Source organism: Aspergillus clavatus, genomic scaffold (genome assembly GCF_000002715.2).
Source record: "Aspergillus clavatus NRRL 1 1099423829795 genomic scaffold, whole genome shotgun sequence".
Lineage (NCBI taxonomy): Eukaryota > Fungi > Ascomycota > Eurotiomycetes > Eurotiales > Aspergillaceae > Aspergillus > Aspergillus clavatus.
In genome coordinates this window covers 1,887,051-1,901,831 of record NW_001517104.1, presented here as the reverse complement: position 1 = coordinate 1,901,831, position 14,781 = coordinate 1,887,051, and the positions used below count along the sequence as shown (strand labels likewise).

Here is a 14,781-nt window from a genome sequence, read left to right as displayed (position 1 = left end):
TCTACTTTTGTTTCATAAAGGGCTTGCAATACTTTTAATGATTTGCATAAATCTGATCATTATTATGTGATTGTAGACATATATTCCTGACACCTGATTAATCGAGTATGCTGCAGCTCAAAAAGAACCATGAAGCACCATCGCAAAAAAAAAGAAAAAAAAGAAAAAAAAGAAAAAAAAGAAATATGACGCACAGGCAAATAGAAAACAGGCGACTGGAGACACAGAGAGACAGTGCAGGTATATAGATATGAATCCCAAACTCGTGGTAAAAGATACAACCCTCCAAGCTCGCCAAAAGAAACAGACGCGGAATCAGCTCTACAAAGCCCAAACGCACGATAGAGAGATGAAAGAACAATGGAAGTAGTACTTGAATCATTCAGGGGTCATGATCATCGGAAAAACAGATCAACAGGCACATCCATCGCGATCACTATCCAGGTGGATGTTGATAGGGTCGCTGAATTCGCCATTGAACTCCTCTGCCTCTTCTTGAGCCAAGGCGCTTCGGGCAATGACTGTAGCATATTAGCAAGAGTCATAGCTTGCGCATAATGGGAAAGTATGGGAATACATACCCTCGAACGCCTGTTCAACATTGACTGCTTCTTTGGCGCTGGTCTCGAAGTAAGGAATGTTTCCCTTGGATTGGCAGAATGTCATGGCTCGCTTTGATGAGATCATCCGCTTGCTCTCTTCTACATCAATCTTGTTGCCAATTACCACCTGCCAAACGGTCAATATCTGTATATGTCCTTATCGCAAGACTGGGAATGAAAGCAGAGGAACGTACGAAGGGGAAATTCTCTGGATCGCGCGGGCTGGCCTGGATCAGGAACTCATCGCGCCAGCTATCAAGGGCTTCAAAACTCTTGGAATTATTCACGTCATATACCAGCACACAGCAATCTGCGCCTCGATAAAATGCAACACCCAGAGATTGAAACCGTTCTTGGCCGGCGGTATCCCAAATCTACTCATGTTCGGTTAATATCCATCCTTGATAAGCAATTCGAGTAATTGCGAGCACACATGCCTGCATTGTCACCAACCGATCATCGACGAGCACCTCTTTTGTAAGAAAATCAGCGCCGATAGTGGCCTTGTAGCTTGCGCTAAACTTCTTGTTGACCTGTCGATGTGAACAGACGTTAGCGGCATAGGATGGAGACGTCGCCGAGAGCTGGGACGGACATATTGGTTCATCAAACTCGTTTTGCCGACACCGCTATCACCCAGGATGATCACCTGCAAAGCAAACACAATGCGTAAGTAAGAGCCTGGCAACTTCCATCAATTCACCAGACCTCATATGGAGGCGACATACCTTCAGCAAGACCTTCTTCCGTGATGCCATGGCGGTGGAGAGGTGGGGGACAAGGCGGGATATGTTATATGAATGGGTGTGGACAAGATATCAGACTAGCTGAGAAAACACAGACTATCCTGCAGCTTCAACAGAAGATGATGTACAGTTAGGTCAAAAGAGAACAGGGGGGAGAGAGGAGAGCAAGCAGCAGTAACAACAGTGACGAGAGCAGCTGTTGGGGTCTTGCAGTGACGAGCCGAAGCTAACGCGGACCGTTGGGTTCGATGATGCAGGATGGCCCGAGCGGTGGACGAGGCGGTGTACGACCAAATGGGAGATACAATCGTTATCATAAGGTCCATCGCCCACCACCAAACAACACACTATTTACACGCTGGACGGCTCAATAGTCACTCCTTAACTTACCAGGAACCTCACAGGAAGAGCTGCTGCCTGCTGAAACGGCTGGCTGATTTATTTTTACCCTTACCCCTTCTATCATCATCTCACAATGTATCTGTAATCTGACGAAGTTCCTCGGTCAATAAGTCCTCTTTCTCCCCACCGTTACCCCAAGACCGTCACATGGCCAACTGGAGGAACGAGTACTTCGCAGCTTTGGCGGCTCGCGATCGGCGTGAAAAGGCAAATTTGGCCCTCTATGATGCTTGTATGCCTTCTAGTTAATGAGGTTCAAGTTCTAGTGACCGACATAAATTTTCCACATAATGCTCTAACGCTTATTGTATCCAGATACCCAGCTGGCCGACCGGACAGGACGGTTAGCGAGGGCGGGGTCTCAGCGCGAGCAGAGCCTCACAGTGCCTGCTAACCTGCGCACACCATCTCCTGCGTTAGGCAAACAATCTGTAGGATCATCTGTGCACGAGGTCCTCTTGGCTACCCGAGCAGATCTGTCCGAAGCCCAACGCGCCCGTTCTGAGCTGCAGGATCGGCTTACCCGGGTGAGCGCCGAGTTGGAGAAGCTGCGAAAAAGAGGTACACAGGAAGGACGACGCATCCATGCCTTAGAGAATGAAGTAACGCACCTACAGATGCGTGTAAAGGACAGAGATGAAGAATTGAGAGGGAAGGCCAAACTACTGGAGGCATGCCACTACTGCTCTGTTGAATCTTCCCTCCAATGACTGACTCGCATGTCTGTAGGACTTTCAAGATGAGCTTGCGACCCTGAACTTGCAGCTCAACATGGCCGAGGAGCGCTCTGGTAAGCTACAACGTGAGAACCAGGAGCTGATCGATCGCTGGATGGCCAGAATGGGCAAAGAAGCGGAAGCGATGAATGATGCTTCTAGATTTTCCTGACATATACAATCGATGTATTGGTACGAGATGGGGCTAAATTTTTGAATCTATTATAACCCCTGGGTCCCGACCAGTCTATGCCAACTCCAGGCAGGCAATGCTGCTCTATGTACAAAGATGGGGGATTGGCCTGATCTAACTCAGCCTCTCTATTCACACATTGCACCTGATGCCAAAAAGTCCAACCGAGATCAACGACGTCATCGCAAATCATGCATACTTCGCATATGCCGCAGCGAGCACCATGCCATTGCATACAGGTAATATGCCATGCAGGGCGTCATGCAATAAAGTCAATGCTATCCAGAACTTATGCAAAAAAGGTATCAAGAAACAAGAAGAGAATAATTCCACAAAGAACTCATATTCCAAAAAGTATGCACCAAAAAAAAAGGGTTTGGTGGACAATACTTGCAGTATAGACTGATTGTCAGCGCATATATCGACAGAGAATCCCCCAAAATTCTGCAGTTCCAGATCGACTATGAAGATTGTCGTCATGCCAAGATAATACTGGTGTCAGAACCAGCTATAGCAATGATGAATTCTTTACTCCATAGTCTCAGCAAAAGCCTTAAGCCTGGAACTGTCTTTGGTTGCAATGAAATATGTGCCACCAACATCGGTCCAGCTGACACTGTTCGACCAGTAGTTCAGTTGTTTGACCTTCAGAAGATTGATCGGAGAGTATACATTGCGAGACTGTATCTTATGGCCCGCAGGAACAAAAGATTTGAGCGACACAATCTGACAGCCCTCTTTCATGTCCAAAAAGTGGTTGATAATTTCGTTATTGAGCTGAGGCGTAAATGCTTGATTATTGATCAAGATAACGTCTGCGCGTTTCAAAACATCGATAATGCTTTGTTCTTGCAAGAAATCACCACGGACAAGGTGTGTTTTCCCTGGCGCAATCCCCCACAGCCGGCATCGTGCTCTGAATTCAGTTTGCTGGATTTCCGCCAGCTCGCAAGCATTGGCCATCATCTCACAGCCCCAACTTTCACACCCGATTTCCAGCGCGGCTTGCAGAACGACATTTCCGACTCCGGATCCTAAGTCGACGAACACTTGTCCCGACTTCAGTCCCGTCTCCTTGAAGATTGTACTAATAAATCGAGGCAAAAGTTCTCCGTAGACGTTATCCGTTCCGTTCTCGTACTGACGAAGAGCGTCGACCCGAGGAGATACCGTACGCGCGTATATTTGGGTCAATATGCGCTCCACCAGCGGCAGGCTCAGTCGATGCATCGAGTCCAGATGCCTCGCGATGGATCCATCACGCCTCAACCGTTCAATTTCATGGTTGTAATCGGCGACAGCTTCTCGGAACTCAGGTTCGGATGAATGGGCAAGTGCTCGGCGCAACCTCCGTCGAATGCCCGTAGATTCATTGTTGAAGGCGTCTGCTTTAGTTTCAGGGATATAGTTTTCGGAAACGATGTCAATAACATGGACAATATCATCGGTGGGTTTGAAGTCGTCGTTGTCGCGCGGTACAATAAGATTATATCTAAAACAAAGAATTTGTTAGGCAATGTGGTAATTCCATCTGAAAAGAGAATTCCGCACCTTTCTTTTCGCGAAGCACTGGGATACTGCAGAAGGATCTCCGTTGGCCCGCTCGCTCCACTGAACGCTCGTTTGAAGTTCCCAGCAGCTTTTTGCTTGGATACGATATCTGCAGCATGGACTAATGGCAGTGGTTTGACATTCTCTTCAGAGAAGGCTTTCAGGGAACGTATGCGCCTTGAAAGGTCAGGCTCTGCGCTATCATCCGTCCTTGCTCGCTTGCGCAACTCAAAGGAATTATCCGTGTCACTCGCATCGTCGTCATCGCTCGATAGCCGTTGTTCTGGCGTGGGTCGCTTCTTGGTTCGCAAAGGGGTACTGAGACGTTTAGAAGGACGGCGATCAGAATCCCCCGAGGTGGACCTGCTCGTCGAGTCTCGTGCTCTCTTGGTCTTCTCTGGAGGTGAAATCTGCGATGATGGTCGGACTGCGGTATGCGATGAGGATCTTGAGAGAGAGGCGGGCCGTGTCTGAACAACTTTGCGAATCTGTGGCTTCTGAGCCTGCAGAGAGAAGGCGCCGCCTTTCTGAAGGTGATCAAAAAATCCCATGGAGCGGAATCGGCGGGCAGGACTCGGACTGGGGGCGGGGAGGTAAAAATATGTAAACGCGTGGAAGATATGCACAAAGAAAGCGCTAAAACACACACTATGGCATATATGCGAGATGCAGTGGTTAAATTATGAACCAGAATGCGATGCTAAACAGATGAACGAAAATAAGTCTTAGGTTTACAGAGGATAAGAAAATGGGAAGAAGAGCCGCGAAAAGTGAGCAGAGCATAGATTAAAGAAAGTGATCGATAGGTCACTCTGCTGTTGGCCTCAGGCCCCAAGGCCCTAAAACTTTTGCCACTGCGGGTCGAGGTTTCCGTAAATGGCTTAGTAAGAACTGTGACTGTCACCACTTATGCAGTGACTCCGATGTCTCTCCACATGGGACCTTCACTCCTAATTTTTGCCGTGGTCACTGCCCAGTAATTAGTACACTATGGGGTAGCTAAGCTACTCAGGCATGGTGGCATCAAACAGAAGCACCAAGGATAGCTTATGGAATAGCACATGTAGACTTAGAGTACTACCATGACTCCATGAGTGTCTATGAGGCGGATAAAAGCAAGCCCTGAGGGTATCAAATTGTGCATATGTATCTGACTAGAGAAGGCAATGTATCACACATGAATTTTGAAGCTTTATTTCTTCTTTTTGGCCAGTCTCTTCTGAGCCCGAATGTCCTTCTTCATACGTGAATCGACGATCTTATACTTGCCCTTCACTCCACGTGGACGACCAGAGATACCTCTGTTGGCTCCCTTGGCAACAACCAGCTTCACCTGCTGCTTGGGCTTCTTCTTGACCGCCTTGCTCATCAGTTTGGAGATGGCTTGCGACTTGTCCCTTTCACTGAGTGCCTCATCATCCGCCAGCAGCGCAGACTTCTTGCGTAGCTTCTCGAGTCGCTGGGCGGCCTTCATCTTCTTACGACCCTTTGCTTCCATGACCTTCTTGATGGGTCGAGCATTGATGGCACGCATCTTCTCCTTGATAGCGGCGGCCGCTGCCTTTGTGATAGGACGCTGAAGCTTAGAGTGCTTGGTCTCGTCATCGAGGAACCATTCGGGAAGACCGTCGCTGTCCCGGAAGGCATATCGGTTGAAACCGTCGTCAACAATGTCCTGCGACTTCTTCTCACCGGTAGCCATCTGCTGAGCAAGGGCCATAGCTTCGGCAGTAATGATGTCAATATCTAAATAGTGTGAGAGTGGTCAGCGAGGGTATCGAATCACAGTCAATTCATGGAGACATACCAAGCTGGCCGTTTTGCTTCCGTGGATCGTCAAACTCTTCAGGCTCGCTATCCGAAGAGTCTTCAGTAGCCTGTACTTTCTTCTTTATATCCTTGGCGGATTTCTTCTCGGAGGCTGGTTCCTTCTTTGCGGGTTTATCGTTCTCGTGAAGTTCGATTGCACTGTCCTCGCCCTCAACGTCATCTAGATCTTCAAGATCCTGGAAAATATCCTGATCGAAGAACATGGCGGCCTTGTTCGATAGCGCCCCGGAGTGTGGAAGAACGGCCTTTGCCGCTGGGGTTGCCGTATCGGAGCTTTCCTCGTCTGATCCTTCGTCTTCTTTGCCAGAATCAGAGAAACCGTCCCACTCATCCGCCTCGTAGCCCTTCCGTGCTTTCTTTGCGCGAAGCTTGGTATCCCGGTTCTCTCTTTTTTCTTGATATTGTTCGTACAGTGAGTCAAGTTCCCTTTCCAGTTGATCGCCTTCGTCGTCACTTTCCTCGCTACCCGAATCGGAGAGATCATCATCACTATCGCTCTCGATCTCCGCAACTTTTCCAGAGGCAATGACATCTCTTGCACCCTCTCTTTCCACTCGCTTCAGAGAGAAAGTCATATCGTCTCCTCCAGGGCCAAGTTGCTCCATACCAATATCCATAGGAGTTGTCATGTTCATTTGCATCCGAACGATTTCTTTACGTTTCTTCTCATTCTCCTTTCGCCTCTCCTTCTTGCGCTTCGAGCTCTCCTTTTCCTTGAGACGCTGCAGTTCTTCTTGGATTGCCAACTCCTCATCCATAGGAGCTACTTCCGCTACTTCTTCGGGATCCTCAGTTTTTGACTGTCCTTTTTTCACGACAAGGCCGAACTTCTCACGAACCCTCAATCGCCAACGAAGCAAATTCCGGAATTCCTTTTTGCCCAGCACTTTCAAATCTTGACAACAGGTTTTGATCTCCTCCGTGGTATCCTCCAGTCTGTTCAAAGTGGCCAATGCTAGATCACCGCCCGGTGCCTGGTCAAAACTGAGTGTGTTGTAGGATCCAAGGATCGCAATTGGATCAGTCGTGTTGATGAATTCCGTGACCGGAATCTCCTTGTGTTGTGTATAATCCCCTTCCTCATAACCATCTCTCTTTCGCTTCTTCTTTTCCGGGTTGAACACACGAGCTTCGTTGTTATGCGACGTCTCGACCAATTCCGCAAAGACATGTTTCGGATCAAGGAACTTGGGGTCAATGCGCTTGGGCGCCTTGAAACCGCGACAAACGACGAAAATTTCAGCAGAGACATTGCGAGAAGACGGTGGCTTTGTAGCTTCGACTGATGTGAATAGCTGCTTGAAGACCCAGAGCAAAGGATTATAATCCTTCGATCTGAAAACCTTGGTGACGAAGGTACCACCCTCGGCCAAGAACTCAGTCGCCAGCTTCATTGACTGCAGAACCAGCTCTGCCTGGGAGAAGGCATCCTGAACCCACGCTGTACCAACGTTCGGGGCTCCGTCGTGAAGAACCGTATCCGCTTTCCAGTGCTTCAAGTGTTGTCTGATTGTAGCGCGACACTTCTCAGTTGTGATATCGCTCTGGAAGGTGATGACGCGAGGAATCGGCTTGATTGGCGCTAGATCGACACCGACAATGATACTTTGCGTTGGCATGCATTCTGCGGCAACTTGACACCACGACTGATGCGCCATTAGCAACAATCATGAGAAGGACGAACTGCTATACATACACCTGGAGCCGCGCAAAGATCCAGAAGCACTTTACTCTTTTCCAAGAACCCATACTTCTTGTTCAGCTGAATCAATTTGAATGCAGCTCTTGCTCTGTATCCTTTTTCCTTTGCAAGACGATACCACTTATCCAAACGACCTTTACCGTGCTAATTGAAGTGAGTCATGCATCCTTTTTTTTTTTTTCGAACAGTCAAAGCCTCGCATACCTTCTTTTGGATCGCCATGGTGATAAACGGGAAGTCGAGAAGACCTCGACAAAGCCCCGAAGCTGCAAGTCAAGATTGAAAAAAAAAGAAAGAGAAAAAAACCGGTGCGGAAATATTGAACCGGCCAAAAGAATGTCAGGATGAAAGAAAAAGTCAAAGAATTCGTCGGAGAGACCTTCTCCTGCGTGCTCGCAATCGTCTCCGCTGATAAATTTCTCCCCAGCGGAAATATTTTTTTGGGTGGGTCCCGCGGCGTTCCCCGTGGCGGTGAGATATTACACTAGCCACACCTTAACTACTGCCTCAGGCACATAAAGGCGGTGAGTCAGTGACTCTGATGGCATGTGACATGATATCAGTGTGTCTTGCTGTCTCTTGACCTTTCTCTGCCTGATAACCGGTACTAGATAGCGAGTTGATCTCCGTGCTTGACCTTCATCACAAAGAAATGTCTTAATTGATTTGTTTTTGATCATGGTATTTTAACTTCATCACCATATTGACCTGCCGAGCAATACTGATCTTGGTAATGTTCTACTCCTCACTTCCATGGCGCCCATGGGATCTCGTAAGAGAATAAAGCCCAGCCCGTCGAACACGGAGTCGCAATCTACAACCTCATTGAGTGGCGAGACTATCTCATCTTCAGCAGGGAATCAGCGCCTCAACTCGCAGAGGCAAGGCGGCGGTGTAAGTTAATTCTCATCAATCTCGATTCGGATCAAGAAGTAGAATCTTCAGAGTTCAAAGTAGCTGATCATATTCCCTCATAGAATTGGTATCCTGCTCTTTGGCCTGCTGTCTCTAAATCATCCAAAGCCGCACCTGTTACCGAGGTTGCCCGCGAAAGCATTTCGGCTGCTAAAAATGTAGCACCAAGCATAATCAAACCGTCGGATCCGATTTTTAAACCTCCAAAGCAACACAGACATCCTTCGCTCCAGCTCACGAAGAGAGAGGGTGTTTCAACCAGATCTCTCCCCGCAGACGCCACGACAACCAAAATCAACATTGCCTCCGATGGTTCTACATCCAGCCCTACATTGGACTCTCAGCTTGACTCTGCTGGTTCAGCAACAAACCTTAGTGGCAAAGAAGAAACAAGTGACGAAATTGCAGTGACTGCGGCGGACCAGAATAAAGGACAACCACAACCCACAACCGAGACATCGGCGCCGGATACAGTTACCGAAGCAGGGGAAACAAGTCAGACCCAGGCACCTCCAAATCCAGCTGCTGGCTGGTTTTCATGGTTCTACACGTCGACTGCGGTGGTAGATACCCTTAGTGGCCCTGACCCAGCACCTACACCCGAAATTGAAAGCACTCAGACGGAACCGATCACTGCGGCCCAGACGCCCAAGGACAGCGAAGATACGTCGGGTGATCAAGTGGCAGAAACGCCAAATGACCCCTTGCCAAATACAGAAAGTGCTGCGCCCAGCCAAAAGCGAACCTGGTTCCAAATGTGGTACGGCTCATCAGCGCCATCGCAAGGGTCGGAACCACCCAAGCCTGAATCACCGGACAGCAACCAACATAGCGAATCCAATGAGTCCAATGAGCCACCTCCCGCAGCAGAAGAGCCTGTTCATGACGCTGAGCCTACAGTAGTGGCCTCAGGGCCAGAACATGCAGAATGCGGGAGTACCAATGGCCAAAGCAATACAGCCGTAAAAAATGCTAGGTCTTCTGGTTGGTCATTTTGGTTCAGGGATACATCTCACAGTTCGGTTCAAGAGCCATCCCCGGATGTTCAGTCAGTCGAAGTCCCTCCTGTGCAGGACATTTCATGCAAGGGGCTTCAAAATGAACCACATGCAGAGGCAAAGGTGGAACAGAAAGCAGAACCCGCCAAAAAAGGGACTGTCAAAATCAAGACTCCCAAAAGCAGTGCTGCGGCCACTGACACGATCCCCTCTGATTCACAAACGCTTCCAGATGCTTTAACATCAAAACCACCTGAGGCTGCTGCCTCAAAACATCTCCAGAGAGTACTACCCAATCAGGTATTGCCACATTTTTCAGATACTTTTGCTATTAAAGAAACGCCATCGCTTTTGCAAACAATCGGTCGGTTTTTGCATTACCAGAAGGGGACCGACAGCAAGTATGTTCACAGGATCAGAGATCCACCCCGCATCAAGAGAGCATTGGCTATTGGAGTACATGGATACTTTCCTGCTCCTTTGATAAGGTCAGTTCTCGGTCAACCAACTGGTACTTCAGTCAGGTTTGCCACCATGGCAGCTGCTGCCATACACAAGTGGACAGAAAGTCACGGGTATGCATGTGAGATCGAAAAGATTGCTCTGGAGGGTGAAGGCCGCATTGCGGAACGTGTGGACCTCTTGTGGAAGCTACTTCTCAACTGGATGGAGGAGATACGGAAGGCCGACTTCATCTTAATTGCCTGTCACAGCCAAGGTGTCCCAGTTGCGATTATGCTGGTTGCGAAGCTCATTGCTTTTGGCTGTCTGAATGCTTCTCGTGTCGGCATATGTGCCATGGCCGGTGTCAATATGGGCCCGTTCTCTGACTACAGATCTCGATGGATTAGTGGCTCTGCTGGCGAGCTGTTCGAATTTGCCCTCCCCTACAGCCAAGTATCCAAAGATTATGAAGCGGCACTGAGGTGTGCCCTCAACTTTGGGGTCCGGATTTCATACGTTGGAAGTATTGACGACCAGCTAGTATCCCTGGAGGTAGGTCATTATTCATCTATCGTTTTACTGCCAAGAGCTCCTGTCTAATTTATTGATATAGTCATCTCTGTTTTCTCCCGTTATTCATCCATACATCTACCGAGCGGTGTTTGTGGATGGCAGAGTCCATGCACCAAGCTTGTATGTTGCCGAGTCAACCTTTAGAACTAAGTCTCTTGCTAAGTGTGAAATTAACGCGAGCAATAGCCTCTCACATCTCGTTGGGTTCGTCCTTAAGCTGCGAAATCTCGGGATATCGGACCACGGCCTTATTCGAGAACTGAGCTCTCCACTAGCAGGAAGCCTTTACTCCGGCGAAGGCCACTCGCGCCTTTATGATGACGAAGCTGTTTATCGGTATGCTCATTAACCCAACCTGCAAACCTCAAGACACTAATCATGACCAACTAGACTGGCAATCGAATTTGCTCTGGAAACCTCCAGTGTTAACGGCGCCAGCCTCGACATCAGAAGAAGCCATCCCTCACAACCAGCGAACCCTTACATACTCCCATTTGCCATGCGAGGTCTTCTCGAGGAGGAATATGTTCGCCGCGAGCTCTACGAAGAAACGATGCAGCTATTAAGGCAGTTCGATGATTGGAAACCTGCTAGCAAAGTTCTGAAGGATGTCAAGTTCAGACTTGAAGGCATACGGTCTAAACTATGAGCTATCCCGGCGGGTGATTTTTCTTCCATGTGTTATTAGTTTAATTCAGGGGAGCCATGTTTCTGAGTGGATTAGCTCCCTTTCCTATCGCATCTCGAAGCGGTTCGGGCTTAGAATATAAACCTTTTCTTTTGTTTTTGTTTCTTTTTCCCAGACGCACTTTCAGATCACGCCTTTGGTGGGAAGGTGTATTTCATTTATTTTCTGATTGCTGAGATTACTCTGGGAGGATGCAGGTAATTGTACATACAGCGAGTTATTTCATTGATAGGTCTGAATTAGCTTAGAAAAAAATAAATAATCTATGAGAAGAGTATGTTCAGCATGTGCAATTATAAGTGCTAGAGTGGAACAAGGCCAGCGCCTGTACCATGATCAAAAACATAAGACGAGAAAAAGAATCTAGTATCTCAAGACCGCCAGGGTTTTGCTGTTTTAACTACAAAGGGTTACTGTGCCCGTGGAGAGGACAAACAAAGAAAAAAAAGGGGAAATTCCAAATTTGAACATTATACTGGGGGAAACGCCGTGTGATATGCACCTTCAACTTCATCTGCAAAAGAATGTCAGTTGAGTGTCCAGTCTTGAGGGATGATCTGGGCAGCAAATTTACCTCTCATGCCATCCAACGCCTCAAACCCAATTGCATAATTTTCGATAGTCCTAATGATGCGCTCCAAGCCTTGTCTGATCTCCTCAATTAACCGATCAGAAGCGCTGCTGGTATTTTCGGTCCCGTAATCTGGAGATATTTGCTTCTCCACACTCGCCTTGTAGAATATCATCAACAAAGCGTAGCTCCCTTGCATTAAGCAGCATGCGAAAGATGGCATAGTACGCGGTAGCTGGTTTTGTGACAACAGATGTAGGTCCTGTTCGGGAGTGCTGCTACCACTAGATATGTACAGCGGCTGCGGCATGGGTAGGGCTGGAAACATCCGCGAGATGGTAAGGGCCGCCTTGAGGCAGACCTTAGCAGAATGCTGGCTGGTGTAAGGGAATCCACTCGTGAATGAGAATTGTGGCATGGAGTGGAAATCGGATGTTGACGAGGTGGAAGAGGCCGATGCTGTGTACTCGCTGGATGTTGATGTGGGGGGAAAGGAATCTAAGCTGCTGCAGCAGCAAGAAATGTTGGCCATCCCTTCTTGTTCTTTGGACACCTTTGATGTTGAGTTGTTTGATACGGTGCTGTTAGGATTGGCTGCAGTAAGGTCGCAATGCTTTTTGATGAAAATCGGAATATCCGAGAACGCCCTAAACCGATGTATCTTGATCTGAGCACTGAAAACAAAGTCAGCAAGTCTTGTTGATTATTTGCAAATCCATCGGCTGATTGCCTACCTGGATAGTTTGATTCGCGCAATCGCTCGGACGCTGTGGGCGGTTGTGTATTCCACTTCATCGCTGGAACTGATAGGCACCATAGGGAGGAGATTGGATTGTGCTAATGCGGAGCTAGCCCACGCATCAAGCTGTTGCATCCTTTCATAGATGAAATGCATGCTGGTACCAGTTGAGATGCACTTATTCAGATCGATTATGAATTGAGTTGCGGACACAAGCACTTGCTGTGCCTGAATCAAGACAGCCCATCCCTACAAAACTCGTTAGAGATTGATTCTGTTCTTTGAAAAAGATCCTCGATATATCGTGGCTGAACAGTGGTTGAAGAACTTACATCTGGATCTGCGGCGAACCGAGGATAAGGAGTGACAAATTGAGGATCATTCGCAAGGATAGAAAGTGACTGGTGATGTTATGCATTAGCCGTATCGTTCAGGAAACAAGATTCCATTTGGGTTTATATTCTCAAATAACTCACCGTTGTGCTAACAATTGAGCCCTGCAGCACGCAATAATACTACACACGAGAAACGATTAGTGAATCGACTGTAGTTATAGACCCAAGACGCATACCGTCATCCACCAGGCTCTCCGCCGAGCTTCAGCACATTCATCGTGTTCTTCCCCAAGTGAATGAAGGGACATATCCAGTGCAATTGCTAAAGCTTGACCAGCACGATACCTCATTTTAAGGAGGTTCCCTCGCTGCGTATATTCATACACGCATAGGATCAGTAACGCAAGAAGACTTTCAAGCTCCACAGGCGTCCGCGGATGAAATCGTTCTCGATTGATCAGTGGCCGGCCATTTGACAAAGCCTGCGATGGGTCCGTGGACGAAGCTTGTAATTCGCAATCGAGCTCGATACTAGCATTTGCCAATTGCGCGAAGGTATGGGCATAGGTTCTGCGTCGGAGTACGGAAACCGGAGACAAAGGTTCGGGATCGTCCGGATGTGGTACTAAGGCCAAAATAACGGAAATTGCCAGGCTGAGCGGTGATCGTGGTTTATACGATAGCAGAGGTTCTTCAGAGGGAGATGAGGCGTATGTCCCAACGGACTCTATGGGCCGATCGGGGCATCGTGGAACGACTCGAGGAGGCAGTATGGGGAAGTAGTGGTGAATGAAGTCGTAGTAGGCGTTCAGACTGTAAGGGAAATCAGCATGGGATAAAGCTTTTGCGCTGAGCACAAGGCACAGCGAAGCCTTACATGTCGTATTCGTTGCCATATGTCCTCACCATGGTATGCGACGGCGCATTTGAGGGCGACGGCGTAGGTTCCATATGGGCATGAGGGTTGCTGCCATTGCTTGGAGTGAAGAGATCTGCAAACATGGTATGCATATCTGATGAGAAGTCCAAGGCCCTCAGCCCAGCTCCTGGCATAGAGAGCACATCGATCTGACCAAACATGGTCGAAGCTGTATCATCGTCAGCGGGTTGTCCTTGCAGAGAGAAGAGAGCCATTTCCACCCACAATCGTCAAAGCCAGGTGCCGGCGTGATGCTCGAGCTTTTGGAATCATCCTGATATGGATTCGCTTCCGGGGAACTCGAGCTCTTTTTCTTCTTCCTGGGACCGCCCCGTCTACTGGGCAGATAAGAGCATTTCTTCTTCTTACCAAGACACTTCCAAATGGAGAGTCTGCCTCAGTATTCTATCGTAGAGACATAGAACGGACAACAAGGGGGAGGGAAACACACGTTGGAACAGGGGTCTTGACCATCACAACGCGTCCTCGACGCACGGCTATTATATCCAAGTCAGCGCTAATCAGGACAACAGGAAGGCAAGCACCCAACAGCTCCGGCCGTAGAGATCCAAAGAGACAAGCATGAACAATGGGTATAGCAACTTACCATGTCAAACAAGCTACTTTGACTGGTGGTTTGGCAAACTTCTTGCGAACCACAGTGGGCCGCAAAGTCTTGGATTGTGTAACTGGCGCGATTCCGGTATTGACAGGATGTGGGAGGTTCTCCAGCACCATCGCGAAATCCCGATCAATCAAATCACTTCAATTCGAGGGTCGAGTCCATTCATTCATTCATTCAAACGGGATTTGGTCGCAAGTCTCGAGCGGGTCATCTGTTGAGAGCACACACTATA

The 14,781-nt window shown here is 48.3% G+C and overlaps 6 protein-coding genes across 6 annotated transcripts, besides 2 other annotated features; 2 read left to right on the top strand and 4 right to left on the bottom strand.

Annotated features, from left to right (window-relative positions):
* Positions 1 to 144: 144 nt before the first annotated feature.
* Positions 145 to 184: a microsatellite.
* Positions 147 to 184: a microsatellite.
* Positions 185 to 411: 227 nt separating this feature from the next.
* On the bottom strand, positions 412 to 1,360 carry rab7 (Rab family GTPase YPT7; the record flags this gene model as incomplete). Its single annotated transcript, XM_001274502.1, has 6 exons — positions 412 to 521; positions 582 to 729; positions 797 to 976; positions 1,040 to 1,135; positions 1,198 to 1,251; positions 1,331 to 1,360. 6 exons carry the CDS (start codon positions 1,358 to 1,360, stop codon positions 412 to 414), a joined length of 618 nt encoding a protein of 205 aa, XP_001274503.1.
* Positions 1,361 to 1,897: 537 nt separating this feature from the next.
* On the top strand, positions 1,898 to 2,638 carry ACLA_015140 (ATG16 family protein; the record flags this gene model as incomplete). Its single annotated transcript, XM_001274501.1, has 3 exons — positions 1,898 to 1,982; positions 2,066 to 2,439; positions 2,480 to 2,638. The coding sequence occupies 3 exons, from the start codon at positions 1,898 to 1,900 to the stop codon at positions 2,636 to 2,638; spliced, it is 618 nt and encodes a 205-aa protein (XP_001274502.1).
* Positions 2,639 to 3,187: 549 nt separating this feature from the next.
* Positions 3,188 to 4,761, bottom strand: dot1 (histone methyltransferase DOT1; the record flags this gene model as incomplete). Its single annotated transcript, XM_001274500.1, has 2 exons — positions 3,188 to 4,151; positions 4,211 to 4,761. The coding sequence occupies 2 exons, from the start codon at positions 4,759 to 4,761 to the stop codon at positions 3,188 to 3,190; spliced, it is 1,515 nt and encodes a 504-aa protein (XP_001274501.1).
* A 641-nt stretch (positions 4,762 to 5,402) lies between these two features.
* spb1 (rRNA methyltransferase spb1) lies at positions 5,403 to 7,964 on the bottom strand (the record flags this gene model as incomplete). Its single annotated transcript, XM_001274499.1, has 4 exons — positions 5,403 to 5,956; positions 6,018 to 7,686; positions 7,737 to 7,886; positions 7,947 to 7,964. The coding sequence occupies 4 exons, from the start codon at positions 7,962 to 7,964 to the stop codon at positions 5,403 to 5,405; spliced, it is 2,391 nt and encodes a 796-aa protein (XP_001274500.1).
* A 531-nt stretch (positions 7,965 to 8,495) lies between these two features.
* Positions 8,496 to 11,321, top strand: ACLA_015110 (uncharacterized protein; the record flags this gene model as incomplete). The annotated part of the gene is made up of 5 exons (XM_001274498.1): positions 8,496 to 8,636; positions 8,720 to 10,651; positions 10,713 to 10,792; positions 10,859 to 11,008; positions 11,063 to 11,321. 5 exons carry the CDS (start codon positions 8,496 to 8,498, stop codon positions 11,319 to 11,321), a joined length of 2,562 nt encoding a protein of 853 aa, XP_001274499.1.
* Positions 11,322 to 11,887: 566 nt separating this feature from the next.
* On the bottom strand, positions 11,888 to 14,662 carry ACLA_015100 (uncharacterized protein; the record flags this gene model as incomplete). Its single annotated transcript, XM_001274497.1, has 7 exons — positions 11,888 to 12,605; positions 12,666 to 12,919; positions 13,242 to 13,818; positions 13,883 to 14,093; positions 14,150 to 14,300; positions 14,376 to 14,421; positions 14,532 to 14,662. The coding sequence occupies 7 exons, from the start codon at positions 14,660 to 14,662 to the stop codon at positions 11,888 to 11,890; spliced, it is 2,088 nt and encodes a 695-aa protein (XP_001274498.1).
* Between the last annotated feature and the right edge of the window lie 119 nt (positions 14,663 to 14,781).